This window comes from Canis lupus, chromosome 18 (genome assembly GCF_048164855.1).
Source record: "Canis lupus baileyi chromosome 18, mCanLup2.hap1, whole genome shotgun sequence".
In the NCBI taxonomy this organism is placed as follows: Eukaryota; Metazoa; Chordata; class Mammalia; order Carnivora; family Canidae; genus Canis; species Canis lupus.
The window spans coordinates 40590962-40610649 of NC_132855.1; the positions used below are offsets into that span (position 1 = coordinate 40590962).

The window sequence follows — 19688 nt, forward strand, 5'->3', positions numbered from 1 at the left end:
ATGTGACCCTCTTTACAGCAATATTAAGTCATTGACATTTTCAGGATTTTTGGTTATCACATTCTGATGATAACACTAAAACATTTTGATAATTACCCATACTATATAACATCCCCTATGTGTTCCTTCGTAGGATTGATGGAAAAGTATTAAGACATAAGCAACACTATATTTAAAAATAAATGCCCTATGACCAAATAAAATGGATTTCACACCGTTACCTTAGTTGGCTCAGAACTCCTTTCTTATCTATTTTCTAAGCTACAGTTTTCGGAACCCCCAGGACAGGATATATCATTTCAAGGTTCAAAAGAAGGTACCCTTTGTTCTATTAAATTGTCAAACTTACAGTTGACCAAAGATTAGTCCTACAAAGTCTATAAAGAGATTTTTAAAATGCATTTATTAACCTCAAGTAATTAAGCCAGTTTATCTAAAAACATGTATCACTGGATATACGTATAATCATTTCAATTTCAATTTACTGTGTAACTGGTTTTAGTGAAAGGATTTAGAGTCTAAATTCAATTTGTTGAGGACTTTAGAACTTGTATGCTGTTAGGCACACTAACATAGCTCAGTGATTAACCATATTGATACTGTACACTGTACACTTCATATTTTCATGTCATTCTGAAATAGCATAATTTTTGGTCCTAAATTATATTTGCATAAACTAATAACAATAAAGAAGGAAACATTAAGAACTAAGAGCAAATGTTGAGTATTCAGATAAAATCTTCATTGTAATTACATACATCTAGAAAACTAAAATTCAACAAAATTATAAGTAATGAAATTACACATATCTGGAGCCACATATATTTACCTGACATTGCCCTTGGTGTTTCTGAGAACTGTTGCAGCAAAATTCTGTGTGACACCCACCAAGCTGATTCCATCCACTTCCACAATCTGGTCATTAACTTGTATTCTTTGGGAAAAAGGGAAAAATTACCCACAATTAATTTTTTTGATATACATTACCATTTCCAACACATAGGTTGACAAAATACTTGATTTTTATGATACTTTTACTGACCCAAAATTTGTCTTTTATCCACAAGCTCCTGATTTTAGTCAAATGCATGATGTTTTTTAAAAGATCGTTTTGATAATGGTCTCATTCATTTGGGGAATATAAAAAGTAGTGAAAGGGAATAAAGGGAAAGGAGAGAAAATTAGGAAAATATCAGTGAGGGTGAGAAAACATGAGACACCTAATTCTGGGAAATGAACAAGGGGTAGTGGTAGGGGAGGTGGGTGGGGGGTTGGGTGACTGGGTGATGGGCACTGAGGGGGACACTTGGCGGGATGAGCACTGGGTGTTATGCTATATGTTGGCAAATTGAACTCCAATAAAAGAAATTAAAAAATAAATAAATAAAAATAAAATCTTAAAAAGTGGGTAAAATAGGAAAAAAATAAAAGATCGTTTTGAAAAACAGAGATAAGCAATACGAAATGGAGAGATTTGGTTTGCCCAGTTTTGAAAAACAGAGATAAGCAATACGAAATGGAGAGATTTGGTTTGCCCAATATTCATATTCCTATCACAAAGGTAGGAACCGCTAACTGCTAAAAGAACTGCTAACTGCTAATGTATGACAAGCTTACATCATTTTTTGTCCTTAATAAATCACATAAAACATAACAAATCCAGCTGAAACCTGCTGTGGGACTCGTCCCTAGCCCTGCCTTCCACCTCTACTCTTCAAGGAGAAAACATCACCAGGAATTGCAGAGAACCCTTCCTATTCAAGTTATAAGCTTGAAATTTTTAATGCTCATAACTAACTGTATGTATGTTTGCACAGACATGTATATATAAATGCATATATTTATTTATGTTTAGGGTCTACATGCAGTATTGGTGTTGTTTACTATATAATGCTTTTAAATTTATATACATGTTTTATATATACCATTTTTTTATGTCTCGAAAGGAAGTATTTCTTTTTTTTATTTTCTCAAGTACTTTAAAGTATTTCAATCATGGAGAAATGCAGAGGGAATTAGGTAATAAACACCCATGTACCAAACATCCAACTTTATCAAATCTCAGCACCGTGCAATACTGGAGTGAGATTTTTTTTTTCCTAAAGAAATGTATTCCAGAAAAGCTAAGGCCCTTTATTATTCATCTCTAATTCTCGTCCCTTCACTGCTTTCATAGAGGTAGCCATCGTACTAATTTTGGTGCTCAATCTTCCTATGGATGTTTTGAAGTAGAAATAATATGTATACATGAATATAGACAATATACGTGTACATTTGCCATTTTCAAACATTATGAAGGATGCCTCTCATTCTGCAATTTAGTTTGCTTCACTCAATGTTATGTATGAGATTTAACTACACATATAAATACCACTTGACAAACTCATTTTAACAACCCTGTACATACATCTTTTATGAATATATCAAAATATATTCATCCATTATTTGCAGACAGACAATTGCATTGTTTTCCATTTTAGCCATTATGAGTTCTGCTTGTACACGTCTACTTATGCACATGTGTGGGTTTCTGCATGATATATACCTAGAAATAAAATTCCTGAATCAAAGAACATATGCTTTTTCAACTTAAACGGACAAATTTTATTTCAAAATGCTTATGCCAATGCATATTCTCAACAGCACTCTTTGGAAGGTTCTGACTTTCCACATTCTCACTAATACTTGGTATATTCTGATCCTTTAAATACTGGTGATCTTATAAGTGTAAAAAGACATCACACTGTGATTTTAATTGCATTTGCCTGATTACTAGACTGGTTGAACATTTATTCATATCTTTCTAAGTCATTCATTCACTTGTGCAAACTGTTAGATCATGTCTTTTACCCATTTTTTGTTGATGTTGTTGGGTTAGGTGTCTTTTTTCTTACCAATTTACTGAAGATGTCCTTATATATCCTGTATATTAACACTTTCTCAATTAAATATGTTGCAGATACCTTTGGCCCAATCTGTGGCTTATCTTTTCACATTTCTTTGAACAATGGTGATTTTGAGGAAAACAATTTTTAAAAATATAATCACGTTTGTAATTTCAGTTTTGGATCAGGTAGTTCTGTGTTTTGTTTCAGGAACCCCTTTCTGCCTCAAGGTTATAATAACATTCTATATTTTCTTCTAAAAGTTTTAAAATTTTGCCATCCTACATTTAGGTAGTTATCTACCTGGAAGTTATTTTTTATTATATATAGTATGTGTTAGTAATCTATTTTTATGTTTTCCAAGTGTTATAAACAATTGGCTTAATAGCATTTAATAAGAGTTCATGTTTTCTCCGATGATTTGTTTAGCTGCATCTGTCAGGGTTTCAAATGTCCATCATTATGTTTTGGTTTTTTTATTCGTTTCTACTTGCCTGTCTGTTTATCTCTGCACGCTCCATTGCTTCATAATTAGTTTTGACATTTTATAGGATAATTCCCTCCATCTTGTTCATTGTCCTCAAATTTTTCTGAGCTATTCTTGAGCTTTTCCTCTTCATAATTAGTTTTGGACTTACTTGCCAAGTTCTATAAAAACATTCATTGAGATTTTAATAAAATCTTACTGATTCTTAAATTACTTTGGGGAAAACTGACATCTTTATCATACTGATGCTTCCCATCAATAAAACTTATGCCATTGGAATTACTCTGGACAAGTGTTGAGTATATCACATGTTGTTGCCCTGTGTTAAGAAAAGTCATTTAAAGTTTGAAAATAAGAACTAAAAGGAGAGCAACTGATTTTTTCAAGATGATATAGGTGCATTATTTAACAGGTCCAGCCAAGGATAATTTGGGGGAATGTATTTTTATTTTTATTTTTTTATTTTTATTTTTTATTTTTTTAAATTTTTTTTATTTATTTATGATAGTCACAGAGAGAGAGAGAGAGAGGCAGAGACACAGGCAGAGGGAGAAGCAGGCTCCATGCACCGGGAGCCCGATGTGGGATTCGATCCCGGGTCTCCAGGATCGCGCCCTAGGCCGAAGGCAGGCGCCAAACCGCTGCGCCACCTAGGGATCCCGGGAATGTATTTTTAATTGATCCACTGTTTAAAATTGATTAAAATCCTGGATATATTTAAGTTGCATGTTAATTTATAGACTTTTTTTGGTCCTGAATAAATTCAGATACTATTCTTCTGTTAGAAAAGATAATCTCATAGGCCATGGTTTATTTCCCTGTAGAATATTAACTAGTTTTATATCTAACTTAGCGATGTTATTCTAATACTACTTTAATAACTTGCTTTTAACCACATACTTCTAAAATGTCCTTTGAGTCACAGTTACCACATCTCAGTTACCACATCTCATACCACAATTCTCTCATTAACTAGTGAGTTAAGTAAAGTCTAATCCATGTTCATTTTATAGGTATGAAAGTCATTTTTTTAACTCTTTGAATATTAGCCTGCAACAGCTTTGGAACTTCCACCAAGATGCCAGAATGGATTCACAAAGCCAAACTCAACTGTTACCACAGAAATACACATTGTGGTCTATCTAAGCCCAGGCATAATTGCTTGGTCCCCAGACTGCTTCTAAAGCAGTAATAGAACACTATCTTTGTTAACATGTTTTTTTTCCTAACGTAGTACTTTTGAATTTTTTTCTGGTTCTGGCCATTTTTGGTTCTGGATCTAGTTTGCTCTAAACAACAATGATAAATAATTCTCCCCGGTAGCAAAAATGAGTAGGAGTGTAATTTTATAATCTGACCATTTGAGACTGCTACTGGGATTATGGGGATCTGTTATCTCTCATGTGAGAGACGTAAAAAATTTGAGTTGCTGTCCTTAATTTTTTGGTCTACTTTGGGCTAAAACTATTTCATAAAAAATTTCATAAACGCTAGAAGGAAAATAGCCCTGTGAAATCTTGGCTGGTGAATTTTTGTGTTTCTTTGATTACTTAAAGCTGTTTCTGAGTGACAAATTCTCTGTGTTGCTGTAATTGAGAAAAGCCGTTCTCTCTCACTGTGTGAGCATAAAATATATTCCTAACATAGAAGGGTACTAATAAATTAAATTATAAAGTCTTGGAATTTAAAGGAGTGATAATCTGGTTCACAGAGAATAGTAATCACTTTCATAAATTTTATATTCTAATATACAATGAAAACTTTAAATGTGCTAGACATTTAAGAAAAAAATCCTTCTTAGAGATTCTGCTAGAAGCTCAGAAATATTTTTTTTAATTTTTTTTTTAAATTTATTTACTTATGATAGTCAGAGAGAGAGAGAGAGAGAGAGAGGCAGAGACACAGGCAGAGGGAGAAGCAGGCTCCATGCACCGGGAGCCTGATATGGGATTCGATCCCGGGTCTCCAGGATCGCGCCCTGGGCCAAAGGCAGGCGCCAAACCACTGCGCCACCCAGGGATCCCAGAAATATTTTTATAAAAAGCCCAGTTCACATAATAAAAGTGAATCTTTATACAAATAAGACTAATTTAATAATTATGGTTTAAAATACATAGCTATGTTTTCTCCATGATTTTGTAAAGGTGTGGGTTTGTATTTTCCAAATGAAGAGACTGGCTAATCTGAACTTCCTAATATTCTGATATGGATATTAATCAGATTAACAGTGTCTCTACATAAAGCTTTAAAAGTGTAAGAAAATTAAATTGTGTTTAACTAAACTGAGTCATAATTCTGACAAACTTTTATATCAATAGTTTTATAGAGTGTCAGCTTAACACATGATTTCCAAGACTCTTAGTTTTATCTCTAAAACCTTGGTCATAAACATAGCTTTTAATGTATGTAACTCTGCTTATGTTAAAGTGTTTCAAAGTTACACAAAATAAACTGTTATGAAGTTACTCTAACTTTGCATCATGTTAAGGAATGTGTATATATTTGCACTTTAAAGAGATGTAAAAATAGTATTACTAATCTGGTATTACTTGTGTGTGATAGACAATTATCAAGTCCCTATCTACCCTACCAGAAGTTGGGTAAGTAAACTGTAAATTAAATGTAACATGGATAATTGAGACTATGCTAGAAGCAACAGTGACAAAAAAAAAAAAAAAAATAGAACTGTGTAGGTGAGGTAATGGGATTTTTTTTTTTTTTTTTTTGAGAGAGAGAGAAAGGATATAGTTGTTTAGGCTGCATTATCAGCCTGGTGTATGGAACGAATGAAGGGGGTCAAAATGTACAAACCTCCAGCTGCAAAATAAGTAAGTCATGGGGATGTAATCTACAACACGGCAACTATGGTTAATAATACTGTTATTGTAGGGCAGCCCGGGTGGGTCAGCGGTTTAGCTCTGCCTTTGGCCCAGGGCATGATCCTGGAGACCCAGGATCAAGTCCCACATTGGGCTCCCTGCATGGAGTCTGCTCTCTCTGCCTGTGTCTCTGGCCCTTCCTCTCTTTCTCTCTTTCTCTCTCTCTCTGTCTCTCTGTGTCTCTCATTAATAAATAAATAAAATCTTTAAAAAAAATACTGTATTGTATATTTGCAAGATGCTATATAAGTGTACCTTAAAAGTCTTCATTACAAGAAAAAAAGAAAAAAATTATAACTATTTATGGTGTGAATGTTAATTAGACTTACGTAGTGATTATTTCACAATGTATACAAATCAGTATGTTGTACATCTGTACATCTGTCAATTATACCTTAAGAGAAAAAAAACTGGGCAAAGGATCTGAATAGGCGCTTCACCAAAGAAGATACCCAAATGGCCAAGCAGCACATGGAAAAGATGCACAACATCAACAGCCATCAGGGAAATGCAAATCAAAACTAAAATAAGCTACCTCTTCATATGCACTCGGAGATGGTTTGATCAAAAGACAGATAATAAGTGTTCATGAGGATGTGGAGAAATTGTAAGGCTCATCATTTTGGGAGGCAATATAATACAGTGTAGTTACTTTGGAAAACCATCCAGCAGTTCCTCAAAAGGTTAAACACAGAGTTACCACATGACCCAGAAATTCCACTGCTAGGTATATACTAAGAAAAATGAAAACAGGTCCACCAAAAATTTGTACAAGAGCAGCATTATTCATAATAGCCCAAAAGTAGAAAGAACCCAAATATCCATCAACTGATGTTAGAATAAACAAAATGAGTTATAGCCATTCAATATAATATATTTGGAAATAAAAAGGAATGTAATGTGACACATGCTACAACATGGATGAACCTTGAAAGCATTATGCTAGTGAAAAAAAAAGTCACAAAAGACCATATATTGTGTGATTCTGTTTATATGAAATGTCCAGAAAAGGCAAATCTCTACAGACAGAAAGTAGATTAGTACCTAAAGCCAGGGAAAGAGGGAGGAGCTGGGAGAAAAGGAAAATAATTGTTAATGGATATGGGGTTTCTTTCTGGAGTGGTCAGAATGTGCTCAAATTTATTGAGGTAACAGTTACACACGTCTTGAATATTCTGAAAACCACTGAATTCTATAATTAAATAAGTGAACTGTATGGCATGTGAATTATATCTAAATAAAAATGTTAAAAATTCATCTTAAAGAACAATTTTATCCAAAACACCACTAGCTTCATCATTCCCATAAAATAATATTTCTAAATCACTTAGTGTAGCTATCAAGTTTCTTCAGAATTGGGTCTTAACCTAATTCTGACATTTTAATCCCACACTATCTTTCCTGACATTTAAACTTTTTGTGCCCCATACCTCCACCCTTCACAAGGGTGCACAAGACTGGAGTACTGTATCCATAAGAAATGGAAACAGTGCTCAAGTTGAAGAATCTTTGGTTGGCTACTGTGCTAGAGGGTAGGTTCCTTAAATATTAATAAATGGATTAAATAATATAGATTTCACCTCTGTGTTTTTTTAGAGGTTTCAGAGTTTGAGCTCTTATGTCTAGACCTATTAATTAATCAAAGTTAATTAATTATGGTGTAGTAACATTTGTGGCTAAGGTTTTTTTCATCATAGGGATAGGTAATCCTTTTACTGCTATTTGTTGAAAAGACTGTACATTTTAGCACTGAGTCATCAAGGCACTTTAATTGAAAGTCAACTAACTGGGTATGTCTCAATCTATTCTTTACTTTCTATTCTATTCCATATGTTTCTATTTTTATACCAATATCACATACTGAGGCTTTATAGTAAGTCTTGTAAAACCAGGTAAAATCAGTCCTCTAACTTTAATCTTTTTCAGAATTTTTATTCTAGGTCCTTTGCATTTCCATATGCATTTTGGAATTTCTAAAAAAAAAAAAAGAAAAAAGAAAAGAAAAAAAAAAAAAGCCTGCTGGGATTTTAGTTGTGGTTTCTTTGAATCTACAGGTGAATGTAAGGACATGTAGCATCTCAACAATATTGAAAATACTGTTATAAACATTGCTATGTCTCCATTTATTTACCTAACATCACATTACCATCAACTAGTATCAACTCAACTACATTTTCATTTTTGTCCAACAATATCCATACATAACTAAGAACTGTAAGGCAAACCATACCTTGAAAAGACTGTTTATATTCCTGCCTTTGTATCTTTTACACAACGTATGCCCACATATCCCTTCTTTGCCTTCTCAAAAGTTTTCTTCTGAAGGCTCAGCTCAAATGTTAACTTCTCTTTGAGCATTAATCTGTTTATATCCAAGCCTAGTGATCTTTTTAATCTTTTGAACCTCTTCTACACCATATGTTTTATACCTTCACCTAATGTTATATGTTATCAGATAATTGCTTAATATTTCTTGAGGTATAAGGTCTCCCTAAGCAAACAGACTGCAAACTTTTTGGGTCTTACATCTAAGCCCAGAGCAATAATTACATATTGCTAATCTTATTAAACCATTTTGGAGAATAAAGGAAAAGAAACAATTACTTTCATGTGTAGTTTATTTTCTGGATGGGACAAAAGTTAAACGTCCCCTTTTAGGATAACATTTTTATACACTGCTGTTACTCAGACTCAAAAGAGGCAAATGTCATAATTATTGGTTCCCTTTCTATCATTCTATTTATGCCATTGTCTTTTTTGTGACAACATCTTCTCTTGGCCAGCTGTCATTTAAATATTTTTCTCAGAAACTGTCTACAATTTTTTATTTTTATTTTATTTTTTTTTAATTTTTTTTTGTCTACAATTTTTTGAACTTCCTATCTTTGTTTATGTGTATACATAATTTGTGTAATATAATTTAACATTTCCTTGTGTTGCTTTATAAAAGTTATTTTGTTGTGTAGGGATGTGCCAGGAGTGAGTATGTTGTATTCTAAGTTGATTCGAGATTACTTTAATGGCCAAAATTATGACTTTATTTCTTCCTAACCTTTACATAAAAGAAAATGGAATGCTATGCAAGCAATATATGCTCAGCACATGGTTTGACAGCAGTACTTCCTCAGTGCTTCTGAGTGACAAATGACTGTGTTTGTAAATGCATGGCAGCCCTCTGAGAAACTTTCAGGGCAGTTCAAGTGCCTGATTTACCAGTATCTATGGAAGATAAAGGCGAGAAGAAATCCTTTACCTTTCAAATATTTAAAATATACTTTGCATTTTAAAAGCCAAATTAAAGTTGAAATATAGAATTTGAAAGATGAACACAGTTAGCTTCCAGGGGAGAAAAAAAAGTAAAGCTGAAAAGCTCAAACTCTCAAAAGGAACATCACTGTTATACTTTTGTAAAGTGAAAAGATAGTAAGGTGACTTATTAGAGAAGGCAGACATTTAAAAGAAAAGACAAAAATTTAAGGAAGAGCTAAAGGACTACTAAATAGAAGACAGAAAATTATTTTTAAGATTATTTATTTATTTATTTATTTATTCACGAGAGACACACAGAGAGGGGCAGAGACATAGGTAGAGGGAGAAGCAGGCTCCTGGCAGGGAGCCTGATGGGGACTTGATCCCAGGACCCCAGGATCAGGACCTGAGCCAAAGGCAGATGCTGAAGAAGTAAAGAAGGCACCCAGGTGCCTGAAGACAGAAAACTTCTAAGACAGGTTTTCTTTGTAAGCAAATACGTATAGGGCTAGCATTTACTGGGGTGGAAATAAAAATAAAAGCAAAATATAGGTTTTTACATTGTCAATAGACAGAGCAATCAGAGGTGAAAGAAAATGAGGGTGATGATTGTTTTAATGGATAAGAATAAAGGAAGTACAAGCAAGGTCAAAGAAATTTCTGAAAATACACATTCTTGTGCAGGATAATTTAGATAAAATGCAATGAAACAAATACAATTAAAGGGACATTTCTAAGTACTCTAACCAGAAGGAAGATAGCAAAAGAGCAAGAGAAAATGTAAGTAGAGAAAATAATATGCTTGCCTTATTGATTTGATGGATTCATTCAGTCAGTAATTTAGCAAGAGTGAGTCAATCCCCACTATACTCCAAGAACAGTGAGATGGGATACCAATTTGAATGAAGTATGATTCCTATTTGAGAATATTATACACACACACAGACAAATACTTATGAATGTACAAGGGTATGTGTATATGTTGCAGGAATGAGAGACATAGAATGTGTTAAAGTATACAAAATATTACAGTAAGTGTGTTAAGATGTGAACAAAATAAGTTGATATTAACAGAGAAGGGCTACTGATTCTTTGAGGTAAGGGCCAAGTAGAATCTGAGGCAAAGAAAAAATAGAATAGATGGATTCATAACAAAGTCATGGTGTTTTTGCAAATAAGCCAAGAGAGTCATCAGCTATAGTGTATGGTGCTATCAAAATAAACAAACAAAACGAAATGGAAATGTGACTCTTGTAAAGACTAGAGATTACTGGAAATTACCTTTAGGAAAAGTAACAGAACAAACATTAAAAACTAAAGTCATAAGGAAATATACCCCCAAAAATTGATGCTTAGAAGTGGTATCAATCCATTTATGGATGACAAACATAAAAGCATGTACATTAAAGTGTACAGAGGCTAAGTTTTCAGCCGGGCTCCACCAGTAACAGTTGAATGGTTTCAATGATGAACTGAACACTAAGTTTAACCTTGAAATAAAAGGTAACAAAATGTTGAGAAAAATATGATTTTAGGTAGGATGAAGGGTATGAAAGAAATATGGAAGTAAAAAAAAAAAAAAAGGATCTGGGTCTCGGAGTTGCTTAGAGCTAAATTTCAATCCCAAAGCTTTCACTTATTGATAATCTACTGAAAGTTCCCAGTGCTGTTTCCCATTTGTATATTGTTTTAGGAATATTTTTAAATCTTGGTGATGTAGAGAAATAGAAAAAGCAATGCCTGAAAGGCAGAAAAAGGAAAGAACTAGAAAGCAGAACAGACTGGGAGTAAATGTTTCTACAAAGTAGACCTGGGAAGAGAGAAAGAAATTTGAAGTAAGGTAAATCCAGACCCACCCACCTTCTTACAAGCACAGTGAAAGGGAGAAGAAATGAAGGAGACGGATAACTTGAGCTACCAGGTTTCTGATCTTGACGGTAAACAAATCCAAATCTTCAAAACTGGAAAAGCAATAGATTCTTGGAAAAAGTTTTAGGGGGTGGAAAAACACCATTTAAACGCATATCACCACCAAGAGGATAAAACAAAAATTCACAAGCATTTTCCTAATGCTGGATGGGTGTTAGAAAAAGATATCTTTTTTTTAAAAGATTTTATTTATTTATTCAAGAGAGAGAGTGAGAGAGAGAGGCAGAGACACAGGCAGAGGGAGAAGCAGGCTCCACACAGGGAGCCCGACTTGGGACTTCATCCTGGGACCCCAGGATCACGCCCTGGGCAGATGGCAGGCGCTAAACCACTGAGCCAACCAGGGATCCCAGAAAAAGATACCTTACTGAAAAGTACATTACATGCAAAATACTAAATGTAAATAAACTACTGTACCTATTATAGCAAAAACTTTAAAATGTGTAATTGATAGTCTTTCTTTACAACTCATTTTGATTGTTTTATCTTATTAGCAAGTATTTATTTAGATGCTTTCATTCATTTACCTCAGACCACAGTTTTCTCAATCTCATTTTATTTATTTTTTAAGGTTTTATTTATTAATTTATTTCAGAGAGAGAGAATGCTAGCGCATGTGTGCACACACATGTAAGTAGAAGGAAGAGGCGGGGAAGGGGGGAGGGCAAGTCAACTCCTCACTGTGCATGGAGCCCCATGCTGGGCTAGACACCAGGAGCCAGAGATCATGACCTGAGCCAAAATCAAGAGTCAGATGCTTAACCAACTGAGACACCCATGCACCCCTTAATCTCATTTTCTACGAAACCTCAAGTTTCTTCAACAATAAATTCATGAAAGAATTAATCCTTAGCTTAGGTACTGTAACTACCATACTGGTTTCAATGATTAGCAAAAATGTATAGGAAAGGGTTTGCACAGTAATTGATGTATTTATATGGCCTTAATACACAGTAGTCATAGTAATTATTATTTTGACTAAGATGTGCAAGGAGGTTCGGGAAGGAAGCCAGTGCAGACAATAATGTAATCTTCCTGACTGAAGCAGACAATTGAATATGCGCTTAAATAACATAGGTATTCAAAGTCAACACGACCTTGGGCTCTGATTGGCAAAAATAAAAAAAATAGGGCCCAACTATACATTATTGTTCACAAAGACTATTCAAACAAAGTGATAATTACAGAATAATCTTGAGACAAAGTAAGGACAAACCAAGAAAGATTAGCTGAAAGAAGCCCTACACAAACTACAGCATATAGTGAGAGAAAGACCTGGTCTAGACATATGGCTCAAAGAATGAACACAAAAGAAGAATCTGAGGAATATACAAAAGAAAAGAAAACCATCCAATATAATAAGATATTAAATCGGTAAAATAAATGAAAAAACAAAGGATGACTAGAAAATTTTACATCTAAAGTAATGAAAAATAGGGTCGACATAGAAAAAATAGGCTGTTCGGATCAAGAGAAAGAAAGAAAAAAAGGAAAAGGGGTATTAAGTTTCTGTTGAATTTGAGATGAAAATAAGACATAAGTTATAAAGTAAATAGGTTCTACATACACCAAGATTGGGATATAATTTGGGAGTAATTTCTATAGTCATTTTAAAAAGTCAGTTCACTGACTGAATGTAAAAATGAGTTGAAGAAGCTAATTTGAGAGAGAAACATTCTTATAATACAGAATGAAAAATAAAAGGAAAAGGATCTATATAGCTGTCTCCTTCTCCCTCTCTTTCTTCCTCGCTTTCTCTCTCTCTCACAGACACACACCAAAAACAAAAAACAAAACAAAACAAAAAACACGAAGTCAAGGAAGGGGGCATGGATCTCATTAGAAATAAACGATTATAATATGTCACTGAAAATTTTAAGAAGATTAGGTCTAAGAAAAGTTTACTGGATATCTCAAAAAATAGGTAAATAATTTTTAAAGCAACAAATTTGACAAAATTCAGAGTATAAACTAAATACAGAATTTCTGTGTTTAAGTTTAGAGATGCACCTTAATTCCATTTCTTGTACTTGATCATTTTTGTTATCAAATTGGATAGAAATAGGAGAGAAAGCTCCATGCAGTTAAGAAGTGAAGGCAGTTGGAAGGCACCACCTGCCTCATTTGTGAAGATTAGCACTGAAAGAACAGATGAAAGTGCAGTTTTAAGAAATGTAACAGGAAAAAAGCAAATGGGATATAATTTACAGAGAAAAAAAGCAACATAGGTGTCCAGTAAACATCTTAAGAGGATCATAAACAAGAAATTAAAATTTAAAAACAATATCTCACCAATTTATTAAAGAGTTTATAACACTATATTCAGTCTTGAGGGTGTAGTAGACTGCTCTTGACACTAAGGGGGTATAAACATCAACCTTTCTGAAGAGCAGCTCAGCAATGTGTTTCTGAAGCATATAAAATGTAATGCACCTTGACACAGTAATTCCGCTCCAAGGAAGTAATTTTGAAGAAATAATCAGAGATATTCACAATGATTTTTATGTAAAAATGCTAATCTGATCAACACCTTGAAACAACATACTAGCATAGCAATATGTAAATGGTTTCTATATATAATACAACAGCATAATGTACCGTTAAAGTCCATTGTAGAAAAATGTTTAATGATGTGACATAACATAATGTATTATTTAAGTATAGGTTCTAAAGTCAGATATGCTAGATTTATAGCCAGGCTCTGTCATTTAGTTGCTGTGATTAGCTGAGAAAAGCCAAATTTTCCTTACATATAGACAGAAATAATAATGATTCGTATTTAATCATAGCTCTTAGCAATAATAAATAAGTTATAAAATATAAAGAGCATAGCAGGCTGCCTGACAAATAGTAAGCACTCAACAGATACTATTCTGATAAATAAAAAGTATAAAAACCAACAAAGCTATATATTCAACTGATCCTTAACTTTGTTAACTAAGTAAACAAAGGCATAATATGCACAGAAAAAAATCTGGAAGGAAATTCACCAGCAGAATTTTAGTAGTGATCAATCAGTTCTAGGTGGTGAAATTATATGGAATTTTTACTGTCTTCTTTATATTTTTCTCTATTTTCTAAATTTTCAACAATGAACATGTATTACATTAAAACTTTAAGATGTTTTCTAAAATTAGCAAATGCTAATTTGACCCTCGATGATAGATAGCATTTCATAGTGACTGTGAAAACTGCCTAAAAGGTTTTCCATTAGACTGAAGCATTATAGCACTTGTTCTTTATTAAAGATACATATGTGTGTAACTATAAAATAACTAAAGGTTCTGGACTCAATGATTGATAATCTATAATTCGAAGCCAAAAATGCATTGTCTCAAAAAAAATAAAAGGACAAGGGGAATTAATACACATAGTTTTGAGCTTCTGCTTCTCAACAGAAATTTTACAGTGTTTCTCATGTACAATTAACTTAAATAAGCAGAAAATAAAACAATATGTATAGCACTTTCTAATTTTCTTAATTCATCTGTGTATACATACTTTTGTTCACATGCTCATGTGCCTAAAAAAGAAAAAAGGCTGGAAAAAATACTAAAAGGTAAAAAAACAAAAAACAAGCCAACAGTCAACCTTAAATCCTACACATAAAGAATATATATCTCAAAAAAAGCAAAAGTGAAACAAAAAGGTGTTTTCAGATATAGAAAAACTGAAAGAATTCATCACCATCAGACCTGGTGATAGAAAGTAAAAGGCAGTCCCTCAGGGAGAAGGAAAATAATACGAGATGGAAACATGGAACTCACAAAGGAATGAATTGAACTGGAAATGGTCCCTGAGAAGACAGAAGTGACCCAAGCTCTCTATAAAGCACTCTGTGCAACAGGGACAGTGACAACAGGTATTTGGCACGGATTTGCTCATTGTGGTCACAACAGTGTGAGGAAGAGGCATCCCATGATTAAAATGCAGGTTCCTGATCCTACATAATTCTTCCTGCCTGCCTCAATACAGACAGCATTAAGGGGATGAAGAGACCTCGGTACTATTTGATTATTATTTTCATTAAAAGAATATTTACTTTTAAAAGTCCTCATTTCAAAAGAGATACATTCATTAAAGATAAAAAATGAAAATCTGATACACAATTAAAAAACACCAAGGAAATAAAACCACCTTTAATTTAAAAGAGAGAGAGAAGAAGGGAAGTTGTATGGCATCTGATAGTTTGAGACATTTTAATTTACCATTTCATAGAGGAAGGCCATATGGTAATTAAGGTGGAGACAAACTCAAGAAACTAAAAATGAGCAGAAGGTGGAGTTGGAGAGGTAAAGAGGACTGGGCAGGCGATGAGAGGAATAATACTGGTTAAAAAGAAAGGGTAGCAATTCAGGTTTATTGGCACCATACTCTGACCCGACAACCCACAAGATCATAAGCCAGCAAGGTATTTAACACATAAATGATTATTATGGTAGAGAAAAAGGTTTTCCTCACAGCATAGAGATACTGATCATCTCTCAAATCTTGGTTCATAATTAGAAGAGCAAAAAAGACAAGGCATGAGTTCTGGTGCTAAATATTAAAAGGACACCTTTCTGAATCAGACCATCCCAGGGCACAAAGAATATAGACAGTCTGGGCTTTACAAAAGTTTTACAGAACAGCACAGGAAATAGCCTGTTTTTCCCTGAAAACACTGCCTCCTGCAATGGAGTTTATGGCTATGCACCTGGCTAGTTTGTAATTGTTGCTGGGTGCTAATCAACAACAGTGAACAACTCCTGCTCGGGGGCCTCCATCCCATTTCTGATGTCCCTCAACTCTGAATCTAAAACCCAGAGCCAATGGCAGGAAAGCTAACAAAAATATAGCAGCTGGGCGATTCTAGGTTTTTTTTCATGTTATTGGATAGTTACCTGCTGACTTGATATATCTGGGAAGGGGAAACACAAAAATTCTACCTCACAGGGCTTATCTAAACAAAGCAACCATTGCTGTGTGAAAGGGAGAGCAGCTGGAGCAACATTAATGAACTCTGGTCAACACAGTTTTCACGGAGAGTGAAGTTTTAAATGTATATTAAAAATGTATCTATCAGGGTGCCTGGGTGGCTCAGTGCTTGAGCGTCTGCCTTTGGCTCAGGGCGTGATCCTGGGGTCCTGGGATCGAGTTCCACATCAGGCTCCTTGAGGGGACCCTGCTTCTCCCTCTGCCTATGTCTCTGCCTCTGTCTGTGTGTCTCTCATAAATATAAAATAAAATAAATAAAATAAAATAAAATAAAAACGAAAATATGTACATATCAAAGCAGGAATATCCCAACTCTCTAAGGGGCGAATACGCCGTCTATTTGATGAGGAGAGTGACACAGGAGTGTGTGCACAGGGTGGGGTGGGGGGGAACCATCGACCATGGAATTATGACAGATGGGCACAATTAAGACAGCAGTTTCTATTCAAGTTGTCCCAGGCTTGAGGGCGCCCCAGGGGCACAGATGGGTTCTGCTGGAGGGAGCCTCTGCTGTAGGGGAAACTAAGAATTAAACTCTTCATCTGTTTTCTGTGTTGCTGTTACCCAAGAGCTGGTAAAAAATAATTAAAATGTTTGAAAACCTTAAAAGGTTTGAATGAAGGTAAACTACATAGCACCGTCATTTCACATTCGATAACTTTTTCCAAAAAACTGAACAGGACAGTGTTCTAAAATGATAGCATACAAATACCTGAGAAACAAACATTGTAGCCAGAAACAAAGCACATCCCAAATGCATTTTTAATTTGCCTCTTTTAGCACAGAGTCACTACGATCATTTGTCAGGTACCGTCCACATGACTTATTCTACTATCAGCATTTTCAAGTGTGTTATAAAGTTGATTTTGCTTTATACATTCATGAAAGAGGACTGGAGAAATAATTAGTGTCCTGCATACCAATCATAAAATGTATGGCAGCAAAGCTAATGGTTTTATTAATATTTTTAGTAAATATTAATTAATTTTAATTTTAACAAAATAACTAATATTTAATAAGTAAGTGTATTTAATTACAATTAATATTTTACTAAAATTAATCTTATTTAATATTTGTAGTTATCATTATTTTACCTAAAGAAACTAAAAGATGGTGGAAATGGCTATCAAGTCATGTCACTTAGATAAATTCCCAGTTGCTCTATAAGAGGCAGGGTAGCACAAAAAAGAGGAAGAGAGAGAGAGAAGAAAAGAAGGGAGGTGGCGAGATGGGGGGAGAACAATGTTAGGCCTGAGCAAATGTTTTGAAAGTGATAAAAGCATTAAGTATTCACTCATTCAACAAATATTTATTGAGCACTCCTACATTTCAGGCATCATATGAAAAGGTATGAAAAGCTTGACAAAGGAAAATTTCGAATGTAAGGTATAATACCAAAAAGTAAGGAAGACTCAAAACTTTTTAACTACACCCTGGATGATGTAAGAGATAATTGCTCATGGCAAATTTTCAAAAGTGCTCAAAATATGGTGAGTTTATGAGATTTTAGAAGGAGGAAAAGCAATCACAACAAAAAAGGTTTCTTGTGTGGGGGAAGTTAGTGGGGAGGAAAGAGAAAAGAATATTCTGGGCAAGTCTATTTATTTAACATCCATTGAAGGAAATGTGACCAAATCTGAGATTAAACTGAAATCATTTTCTTAGATAGAGTTAAGTAGCTAAGACAAGGGGCTCCTGGGTGGCTCATTCAGTTATGTGACGTACTCTTAAATTCAGCTTAGGTCATGATCTCAGGGTCATAGGATGAAGCCCGGGGTCAGGCTCCATGTCCAGCATCTGGCTCACACCCAGGGAGGAATCTGCTTTAAGTTTCTCTCTCCCCCTGCCCCTCCCCCACTTGCATTCAAGTGCATGTACACACGCATGCTCTCTCTCTCGCTTTCCCTAAAAAAAGGGGGGGGGGGACTAAAGCAACCTAAAAAGGTTAAAGAAACAAAGACTTATATCCTTTTAAAGCTAAAAGAATTTTAAAAACATCTAACCCAGAACTTTAATTTTGTCCATAACTGAGGTCTGAAGAGCAATTTTCCTGAGGCCACATGATGTTAACTTTTTATTTTTAGTTGGAGTTTGAAATATACATACAAGTATTACAAACTCTCTGTAGAAAAATTAAATGTTTTATATTAGCTGAAATTTTAAAATACCCACACAGGGGCGCCTGGGAAACCGGGTCAGTTAAGTGCCTGTCTTCGGCTCAGGTCATATCAGGGTCCTGAGATCCAGCCCTGTGTTGGGTTCCCTGCTCAGTGGTGAGTCTGCTTCTCCCTCTCACTCTGCCTGCAGCTTCCCCTGCTTGTGTGCGCTCTCTCTCCCTCTGTATCAAATGAATAAATTAAAAAAAAAAACCTTTAAGACTAAATAAATAAGATACCCACACAGACTAGAGCCATTCAATATTTTGGTGTGTATTGATTCTACATTTTTTGAGAGAAAGAGAAAGAAAGAGAAAGAGAAGCTGGGGGAGATGCACAAATAGAAAACATACCCACAAAAGAATGGCATCATACTAATCATAGTGCTTTGTAAATCCTTAATACAATAAAGAAATTATTAACTGGAGGCAGCAATCAACTGTTTATTTTGTAATTTTTTTATACTGGTAAATTTTAACAACAAATATTTAAGTATTGTGCAAATGAACACAACAGCAATGGTGGGAATAATAATATAATAATTTAAAAGATATGAACACTGCCATAGGTCTATAATGAGGCTATATATAATGTATATATCCTCAGTTTTTAAACACATAAAATGAAAGATATGAATTTAAAGATCTCTAAAGTTCATCTGAATCTCTAGAATCTCTAACATTTTATGATTCTGTACATATTTTGTACATCTTTCTATAGTTTTTCAAAAGACTCCCCATAATAACTATTTTTAAATATATTTTAGGTTTATTCCTACTTCAAGAACAGTTTCATAGCGCTGTGGAAGGTTTTAATTTACATACACATATTTAATGCCTACAACAACCCTGCAATGTAGATAACAAGAAAATTAAGTTAATTTGTTCAACAGCCCACAGCTGGTAGGTAAAGGGCACAGAATTAAGACTCCTGGTCACATGTTCCCAAAGATTCTGCTCATTTCATCAAATTGCCTCCTTTAATATATTCACTGAGGCATTTATTAAGCATCTCTTGTAATAACAGCAGGATTACCATTCTAGGTAAACATCCATTTAAAAGAGTGGAGGAAATGCACACTGGGACTGATAAAGCAAACTTCTCATACCCATACCGGAGTAAATAC

General features: G+C 34.3%; 1 protein-coding gene across 23 annotated transcripts in view; it reads right to left on the reverse strand.

Annotated features, from left to right (window-relative positions):
- Window positions 1–19688, reverse strand: part of PPP1R9A (protein phosphatase 1 regulatory subunit 9A) — a 312092-nt gene that overhangs the window by 120722 nt on the left and 171682 nt on the right. For all 23 annotated transcript variants that reach the window (XM_072784098.1, XM_072784099.1, XM_072784093.1 and 20 more), the window contains one exon: window positions 830–934. In XM_072784098.1, coding sequence (XP_072640199.1) covers window positions 830–934 — 105 coding nt within the window. The remainder of the gene's footprint in view (window positions 1–829; window positions 935–19688) is intronic.